This window comes from Dermochelys coriacea, chromosome 1 (assembly GCF_009764565.3).
Source record: "Dermochelys coriacea isolate rDerCor1 chromosome 1, rDerCor1.pri.v4, whole genome shotgun sequence".
Classification (NCBI taxonomy): domain Eukaryota; kingdom Metazoa; phylum Chordata; order Testudines; family Dermochelyidae; genus Dermochelys; species Dermochelys coriacea.
The window spans coordinates 125,053,671-125,063,281 of record NC_050068.2 but is presented as its reverse complement, the minus strand read 5'-3'; the positions used below and the strand labels follow the sequence as shown (position 1 = coordinate 125,063,281).

The 9,611-nt window shown below is 47.7% G+C and overlaps 1 protein-coding gene and 1 long non-coding RNA gene across 2 annotated transcripts; one reads left to right on the top strand and one right to left on the bottom strand.

Moving 5' to 3' along the window:
* LOC122456630 lies at positions 1-2,314 on the bottom strand. Its single transcript, XR_006275649.1, has 2 exons — positions 2,053-2,314; positions 1-1,845 (listed from the first exon to the last, which is right to left on the bottom strand). It is a non-coding gene; the product is annotated as an uncharacterized LOC122456630 (long non-coding RNA).
* A 1,665-nt stretch (positions 2,315-3,979) lies between these two features.
* Positions 3,980-8,626, top strand: SLC25A6 (solute carrier family 25 member 6). The gene is made up of 4 exons (XM_038379907.2): positions 3,980-4,288; positions 5,890-6,376; positions 7,311-7,451; positions 7,953-8,626. The coding sequence occupies exons 1-4, from the start codon at positions 4,178-4,180 to the stop codon at positions 8,108-8,110; spliced, it is 897 nt and encodes a 298-aa protein (XP_038235835.1). The 5' UTR covers positions 3,980-4,177; the 3' UTR covers positions 8,111-8,626.
* Positions 8,627-9,611: the final 985 nt, after the last annotated feature.

Here is a 9,611-nt window from a genome sequence, read left to right as displayed (position 1 = left end):
GTTTGTTTGTTTGCTGTTTGTGTCGCTGTATTACTTATTTTTACTGTTCTGTGTGTGTGAAGTATTAATCAAATTAAGAGTTGACATCCTAGAGAAATTGTATAACCTGAGTGAATACCTTTTACTCTCCTTTTCAGTATCAGAAAATACTGTATTAATATTTGTGATGAGAGCATGACTATTTCTAGTTGACTCAGAGATTTGTTTAGCATCTTAAAGCTGAGCTACATGTGCAGATAATATGCATGCAAGAGGGACAGTTTTGTGACCTGCAAAAGTCTGTAGCATGTTAGTGTTTTGGCAGATGCTTCATTTTTCGAGAGCAGCTTTCCCTGAAGATTTAGTGGTCTATGATAGGAGTAGGTTATTAAATTGGGACTCAGGAGCATATTTTGTATGTTTTCAATTAATGGCCATGATTTTGTTTTATTTATATATCTGTTTTCACTATGCCACATTTTGGTGTGTTATAGCTAGGTTTTTCATTTGTGCTTGTTGTGCACATCTGCACATTATCTTGATATTGGTGCTGCACATAACAAAATTAATTCTGCACATGGATGGAAAAAATTAGAAGGAACCTTGCCTGAGGCGTATCCTGGATCTGTGACACCTCAGCAAGTATATCAAAAAGTTGATGATCCACATGATTTCCCTGGCCTCCATCATTCCCTCCTTGAATCTGGGAAACTGGTACACCACCCTCGACTTGAATGATGCATATTTCCATATCTCCCTCTTCCAAGGACACTCACGGTTCCTCCATTTTGTGTTGGGCCAGCGCCATTTCCAATTCATGGCACTACCCTTTGGCCTCTGTCATGGACTCACAGGTCATACCCACTCTTGGCCCCGTGTGGTCCCTGGGGGGAACCCCCTTCAATGAGACAGCCCTTCTCGGTAGTCCACTCTTGGGGGTTAAACCCCTCCACCTCCTGGAACTGCACCTCTCTGAGCCTTAGCACACCTTTTTCTCGCCATGGGCCCCCTCAGGGAGTCCACTCGCTCTGGACCCCCAGGGCCTCCATTCCCACAGGGAATAATGCAACCCTGATCTTTAGACCCAAGTGACTCTCAGACAGCATAAAACAGGAGGGTTTAGTGAGTGTCTGAACCCAGCACAGGAAACTCTCAGGCCCCCAGGCCTGGACTCTGTCAGTACAGCATATCCAAGTCTCCCTTGCATTCAGGTGGGCTCTGCCTGCTCTATCTCCCCAGCCCAGAGCCCCTGCGCTTTCCAGCTGGGCATCTGATATCACCTCCCCCAAGCCCCAGCTCAGTCCATTGTCTTCTCTCCAGGTAAAGAGGGTCGCCTGGCCCTCCTTTCCTCTCTTCTGTCCTCTAGCCCCCGTGACTGGAATCGGCTGGTCAGGTCACCAGATGTCCTCCCTCCGCAGCCTATTGTCCTCCCACTGGCCGGAACCAGCTGCAACTCCTGAGCTGGGCCTCCGGTTTGCCAAGTCACCAGTCGCTGGGGTATCCATTCTCCAGACCATTGGCTGGGGTCCCAACTTCTGTCGCTGGACCCCTGTAACAACAAACTCCCTCTCCCATCACTTTGTTAAACCAGTAACACCCAGGGAAACTGAGTCCCTTCCCCTCTACATACAAACCATTGGAAAAACAAGGAGAAACCAAGAACCCCCCCACACACACACTTTGTCACAGCCTCTCATTAGCACCAAGAGTGTTTACAAAGTGCATAGCACCAGTGGTTGCTTACCTGAGCCAGAGGGGTGTTCAGATTTACCAGTACCTCAATGACAGGTTAATGAAGGGCCGGTCCTTGGATCAGGTGTGGTGGCACCTCGATCTGGTTCTCTCCATGTGTCATGATCTGGGTCTCTTAATAAAAGAGAAGAAATCAACTCTAGTGCTGATGCAACACATATAGTTCATTGGAGTGGTCCTCAACTCACCCAGGCCAGAGCCTTCCTCCCCAAAGCCTGATTCCGAGCCACGATAGATCTGATCTCATGTATGCAAGCCCACTCTCTCACCACCACGCACACGGGCCTGAGGTTGTCAAGCCACATAGCAGCTTGCACTTACATGGTCTGGTATGCGCAGCTCCATCTCAGTCTCCTACAGGCATGGCTGGCATCGGTCTACGTCCCCAACAGATACAACATATAACGTGGTCAAGGTACCGGACCACATACTGTCGTCAATCACATGATGACTGAATCCCTTATTGGTGTTGGAGGGAGTCCCCTTTGCAATCCCGTCCCTGTCAGTTACCCTAGTCTCCGATGCGTCGGATCTGGGGTGGGGAGCCCACCCGGACGATCTCAGCCTGCAAGGTCGTTGGTTGAGTCACGATCGCTCCCTACACATAAACGTCAGAGAGATACGCTTGGCCTGCCAAACTTTCCCACCTCATATAAAGGGCAAGATGGTTCAGGTCCTGATAGACATACCTCCGCAATATTCTAGATCAACAAGCAAGGCAGAGCCCGACCATCAGCCCTTTGCCAAAAAGCTCTCAGACTGTGGAACTTCTGTATTCAGCAAGCCATTCATCTTGTAGCCACACACATCCCCGGGGCCAGAAACGCTTTGGCAGATCGCCTTAGCAGGACATTCTCATCTCGCCAGGAATGGTTGCTCCATCCAGACGTGGTCAATGTCATCTTCCAGAGGGGGGGACAACCCTACGGATACCACTAAGGCAAAAATCTCCGATGACTGTGCACATGAGTGTGCACACACCTAGAAATGGAATGGTCATTAGCAACAAATCTTGAAGAACAGTAGTTATGAAAGATAGGTAAATGTTTTTTACTGTTTTTGTTTTCTCTCATCACCATTCTTTAGTGAAATTTGTACTCTATTCCTCCATAGGCTCCATTTCTTTGAAGACTATTACTCTTCCTCTACTGCCCACTTTGCCTCTGGGCTTCAAGTTCTACCTGATTCCTTTTCTTCTATCTTTATCATTTGTCCTCACATTTTTCCATGTCCTGTTTTCTTTGTTTTCATTTTTTTTTCACGGTATCTTCTGCTCTTCCCTTTCTCTGTCTCAAGGTAAGCCATTGGTGCAATGTGGAGAAAATGTTTGGAACAGTGCTTGTACTAATTCCTCCTTCCTAAGCCTCCCCTCTTTCCACTTCCAGGTCTTCTTTTTCCCTACTGTTCACTGTTATGGCTTCTGCAATAGAAGACAGAGAGGCCCAGTAGAAAGGGCTCCCAATTCCTATACTCCACATCCACCCACCACAACTCCAGAATTAAAGCTGGCAGAAACGGGAGCTACATAAATAACGGAAAAAGAAAAGGAGGACTTGTGGCACCTTAGAGACTAACACATTTATTAGCGCATCAGCTTTCGTGAGCTACAGCTCAGTTCATCGGATGCATTTGAAGTGAGCTGTAGCTCACGAAAGCTTATGCGCTAATAAAGTTGTGAGTCTCTAAGGTGCCACCAGTCCTCCTTTTCTTTTTGCGAATACAGACTAACAGGGCTGCTACTCTGAAACCTGGGAATAACGGAGGAAGGCTTCCCAGCCCCCGTTCAAGGCGAGGTTAGAAGCGGCCAGCACGGTGTAGCGCTTTGCTAGCTCCGCAGTCACCCTGTTGAGACAGCAGCGTTGCAAACGGAGAGAAGGGGAAGCTGCACAGCTGGCGGGCGGGGGGAGCGGCTGCAAAGGGGCCACGTAAGCCGCCTTCCCCGTGTGTCACACCACGGCACAGGGCGCCCAGCGGCTTGCGAAACGCGGCGCTGGTACCGGCACCTAACGAGGAGGAGCCGCAGGCGCGGAGCTGACTGGCGGGAAGCCGGGCTCTAGGCGCCAGGGCGGGGCCGCATTAGGGCGGGAGCGAGCGGGGCCGCTGTCTGCCGAGACTCGCCTCTCACCAGCGGCAGCCCCAGGCCGGGGAGCGCGCGCGCGCGCGCGCGCGCGGGATGGGAGGGGGGGGCGGGGAACTGGGCAGGGCTCGCGCTGGCAGGTTGAAACAGGCATGTCAGGCCGGGCGCGAGCGGAAGCGGGGGCCCCGCGCAGAACTCTCGGGCGGCCCCGCCTCTCTGCTGCCGGGCGGCCAATGGCGCGGCGGGGGCGGGCCCGGCGGGCCCGGGCGTTTAGCTCATGCGCGGCGACAAGCCTGCCCTTTTTTTTTTTGTCTGTGCGTGGCTACTGCGGCGTTTTTCCCCCTCAGCGGCTCCCGGCTCGGCACGAACATGGCGGACCAGGCCCTCTCCTTCGCCAAGGACTTCCTGGCGGGCGGCGTGGCCGCGGCCATCAGCAAAACCGCGGTGGCGCCCATCGAGCGGGTCAAGCTGTTGCTCCAGGTCAGCGGCGCGCGGGAGCCGGAGGGAGGGGGTCTGCCCGGGGCTGAGGCGGGAGAGAGCGGGGCGGCGGCGGCGCGTGACCTCTCGCCCCACAGCGCGCGTGCCCGAAGAGGCGCAAGGCTCTGGGCCCGCTGTCGACGCCTCGCGCCGTTGCCGCCGCCGCAGCGACCGCGGGCGTGGATCTCGTTGGCCCCAGGCAGCACAGTACTAGTAGCCGGTTACGAGAGCGGGTGGCGGTCACGTGGAGGGGAGGGCGCGCGGAGGAGCGGCAGGCCGGTCTTCCGCTGTGCGACGCGATTGGAGGCGGGGCCCGGCGCGCGCGGGGCGGGGCGGGGCGTCATGGGGGCGGGGCGGCAGCTCGCTGGGGCCTCCTCCCTCTCGCCGCTGGCGGCCGCTCCTGTTGCAGCGCCACAGTCACGTGAGGGCGGGTGGCGCAGGCCGCGGTCCTGGCCGGACGTTTCTTCTTCGCGGCGGCGGCGGCGGCGGGGAGGGTTCGGCAGCCCGCGGCGGATTCCTCCCCCTGCTTCGTCTTTCGTCGGAGCCCTGGCGGCGCGTGGCCTGGCCGCGCCCCGTCCCCACGCCCGCGGGGGTCACGTTATTGCCCTGGACAGCGCGGTCGCGGCGCGGCCCCCGTCGCCATGGCCGCTGTGGGCGCGCGCCCCGAGACCCCCCCGCGCTGCCGAGGGGGGGGGGCGGTCCCATGGCCGTGGGGGGGGGGGCGGTGACCTTGGCGCGCCCCTGCCGGCAGACCGATGCTCGCCGCGCGCACGCGCTGCGGTGTTCGCCGGGGAACGGCCTGTAGGTGTCGGGAGGAAGCGGTCTGGGGCCGATCACTTCGCCCCGGTTCCTCCGCCCCCATCCGTAGGTCGGGTCAACAGCGCTGGCCTGAGGCACCGGGAAATGGGCGATGGGGCCATAGAGCAGCTACCAGGGAGACTGACTAATGGGGGGGGGAGGGGGCTCCCCTTATTTGAAGTCAGTCACCTACATTAAATGTTTTAACTTAAAAAAAAGACTCAAAATCACATCTCCAACACTTGATTTTCAACATTCAGTGTGTGAGATATCATCACTCTGCTGTGCGTTTCCCCACTCATCTGTCTTCCAGCCCAGGCAGGCGGTGAATTTGTAACGGTAAATAAATAAGTAGAAAATTCTAAACAGTGCAGGCATTGGACCTAGGTCCAACTATTTTTCTTATGGCGTTCCCCTTTTAAATTTTCTTTATGAATGTAAATGTCACATCCTCTTGTATTACTGAGTTGTATTGGCCGGGAGGAACTTCCAGTATTATGTACAAGCAGAAAGCATCTATTAAATTGTACTAATGAATGGAAAACTCTATTCATAGTCTCCAGTTATGAAAGAATTTCTGATTTGTAGATATTTACAACCACTTCTGAAAATGTAGAGTAAAGTGGTGGGTGAAGTTCAATAAATGATCATTTGGACCAGTCATTCAGACTTAGTGATGACCCTTACTTCTGTTCTAGCATGAGTATAGATAAACAGTCTGAACTACTAATATTGATTTCCACATGTAGTGGTTTATTGGATATGTGATCAAAATAGTAAATGTATTAAATACATTTTTTTTACAGGTACAACATGCAAGTAAACAAATTGCTGCTGACAAACAGTACAAGGGTATCATTGATTGCGTAGTTCGTATCCCAAAGGAGCAAGGAATGCTGTCCTTTTGGCGTGGAAATTTGGCAAATGTCATCAGATATTTCCCCACTCAGGCTCTCAATTTTGCTTTCAAGGATAAGTATAAGCAGGTGTTCTTAGGAGGAGTGGACAAGCACACTCAATTTTGGAGGTATTTTGCTGGTAATCTGGCCTCTGGTGGTGCAGCTGGTGCCACTTCTCTCTGCTTCGTCTATCCCTTGGATTTTGCAAGAACCCGTTTGGCTGCTGACGTCGGAAAAGCTGGTGCTGACAGAGAATTCAGAGGTCTGGGGGACTGTCTAGTCAAAATTACCAAGTCTGATGGTCTGCGTGGCTTATATCAAGGGTTCAATGTGTCTGTGCAGGGTATCATCATCTATAGAGCTGCCTACTTTGGAATCTATGATACAGCAAAAGGTAACTGATAGGGGGAATCTGGAAAGTTGCACAGGCAACCTTAATTTTGGCATTTCATAACTTTAGAGTGCTTGACTGCAATATGAAAGCTTTAATGTAGCTTTTTGTATATAATTTCATTCTATGCTATTGCTTTGGAGATGAATACAAGTGTGATTTTTTTTTTTTTTTTAAAATTGGAGCCATTACTATCACCCTACTAGTTACTGATGCCACTGCTTGTTTTACTGTTAGTCAAACTACCTTCCAGCATTAAAAAGCTAAGTGTAGAATCTTTTTATCCTGTCAGTGTTTAGTACAATACTGGAGAAAATACTATTTACATCTTTTAAAAATGTAGAATGCTGTTTGTGGATTGACAAGGTATTTGTGGACTACATATGGTGATAGAGCAGCTTACCCCACTTTTAGCAGAAACAAGTTCTAATAATGGGATAGAGTAGCTTCAGTTTTTTTGATTTGATGGATTACTGAGGCATATCACTGCTATCACAGTAATACAGGTTATAGTTTCACTTAAACAAGTTAGTGTTTTTATGGGCTGTTTCAGCAAATTTTACTCTAAAGGCTATGTATATTTGACTGCCCCTCCTTCTATTTCTCAGTCTGCAAAAGTTTCCAGGATATTCTAAAAATGACATATTTCAAATCCTTGGGCGATTCACTGTTAAAAATACTTTTTTTTCTAATCAAAGTTATAAAAACAAAAGCACTTTATCGTTAATCTAAATTTCTGAAACAGTATATTAACTATCTTTGGAAGAGAGATGCAAGTGTGGTCATGGTGCAACATTTCATGCATTGCCACCCTTGAAGTAGACTGAGTTGGTTTCTTTTGTAAAACTTTGAATGACAGCTGCTTTTCTAAAATGTGTGAGTTTGAGGAGGGAATGGATATAAAACTAAAAGTTATGTTATAGTGTCTTTATTGCAGGCATGCTCCCAGATCCCAGAAACACTCACATTGTGATAAGCTGGATGATTGCACAAACAGTGACTTCTGTGGCTGGTGTTGTCTCCTATCCTTTTGATACAGTGCGGCGTCGAATGATGATGCAGTCAGGACGTAAAGGAGGTATGGTTTTGATATTTATTAGTCTAAAACTTTTGTTCTGCTCTTTAGCGGTGCTACCGATACTTGCCAGAGCTTTTGACTTGGTGCAAAAGCTGGTAACTCCAGTTCAGTTTATTTTTTGAGCAGCTTTTAATTTTCTTAGAGCAAATCCATCAACGCATTTTATATAGTGTGAAACCAATTGTCTTAAGCAATGATTGTCATAAGCATTTCAAATCACGAGACTAGCTTTAAGGAACTAGTACTTTTTGTAATATTTACAAATTAGTTTGATACTTGTATTGAGGATGCTGTTTTTATGTAGGGCAGTGCTTGATCTTTGTGGCATGGGTAATGGCAAATAGGTAACGCCACATGGACAATTACATGTTCAATTTTATTAAATCCTAATTGAGACAGTAAATGATCATGAAGTTTTCCTATTATAATATTAAGTTGCAGTTAGAAAAATACTGAAGCAAATTATCTAAATTTGGGGGGGGAAATGTCATTTCTCCACAGCTGACATCATGTACTCCGGAACAGTTGACTGTTGGAAGAAGATTGCAAGGGATGAAGGAGGAAAAGCTTTTTTCAAGGGTGCATGGTCCAATGTTCTCCGAGGCATGGGTGGTGCTTTTGTGCTCGTGCTGTATGATGAATTAAAGAAAGTAATTTAAAAACAGCCTGACTAACTAGAATTGGAAACCAAGTTGAGCAGATTATGTAGAATAACTTTACCATTATGGACCATTGACCTTCAAGAAATTCCTGTGTTGTCTTATTTATCAGGGCCAGATCACATTGGTAGATGGGGCTAGAAACTTATCAAGGGAACTGATCCATTTCAAAATTGCCTTTTTTTTGCAGACACTGAAACTGACAGTTTAGCATGCTGAATTTTCTGTATCAGTGTTGGGATATCAGTGGCAGTAGTTCTGGGTCCACAGAAGCAGTTTGGGCAAAGAAAGTCGTTTTTTGTTTTTTTTTTTCCTATATTTGCCCTCTGATCAGTCTCTAGTTTCCTGTCTTATAGGACCATAAAATTGTTTGCATATTTGTTTAACAAATCATGTCTATTCCACTTGTACTTAAGCACTCTGTACCATTTTGCACAGCTGAACCTTTAGCAAGTATGTTCTTTTAAATTGGGGCATTCTGCTGTAAAACAATAAACATATTTACTCTGAAACTAATTATATCGAAGTGTTGGCTCTCCTGGGGAACTTTTGCAACCATTTTTTCATAAGAAAATTTCAGTTTCACCTTATACCTTCACTGCTTGAACCAGCACATTACAACATGGTACATTCGTATTATCGCTATAAACAGGTTTAAGTCTGGTAAATGGGACATTTCCATGGAAGATATAGGTGCTGTACACAATGGTGTCATGAGGTGGCAAATATCCATCCATCCATCCATCCATCACTCATTCAATTCTCCGTGCTTGATATAAAGAGTATACTGTGCTACAGGAGGTGGCTTTTTGGATGAGTTTGTGTTCGCTTGGTTCTCAGCTACCTGGTCCCTAGTGTAAAGTCATTTCTGGGGTAGCAACTTAAAGGTTCCAAACAGGGATTTAAACTCCATTCTACTAGTAAATTGCTGATCCAGAGTGATCTCAAACTATGCTGTAATTCTGACTTTCACATTTCACTTTGCATGTTGTAAATGATGGCAAAAGGTGCAAGGCAGCTAAGAATCAAGCCCTAAAAAATAAAAGGCAAGGGAGTATTAGTTTTTTTGTGTACATTTGTTTTTAAATAACCAAGCTTTTCACCAAGACTTAAATATATTTTTAAGCTGGGTGACCTGTCCACATTTCACTGTAAAGGCATTACTGCTCCCTGTAAGCAATGACTGCTTGAAAATACTTACGTATGTTTATAGTATCTAGTATTGCCTTTGGATTAGTTTTGGTCAATGAATGCTTCAGAGGAAAGTGAAACTTAAATTGAACTTAAATTTTGTTTTGGGATAACATTTGTAGGGGAGAGAGAGGCTTGATTTCTATAGTAATCTAAAGGACTACGTAGTTTAGAATACTTGAAGTGGAGAGGCTATAAAGGAGCTATAACAGACAGACTTAATTTCTTTGGTGGATGAGCTGTGTATGGCCAGCATAAGCCATCTGTACTTTAATTGCCCCCTATTGCTGTAATGGTTCAGCCCCTGTAG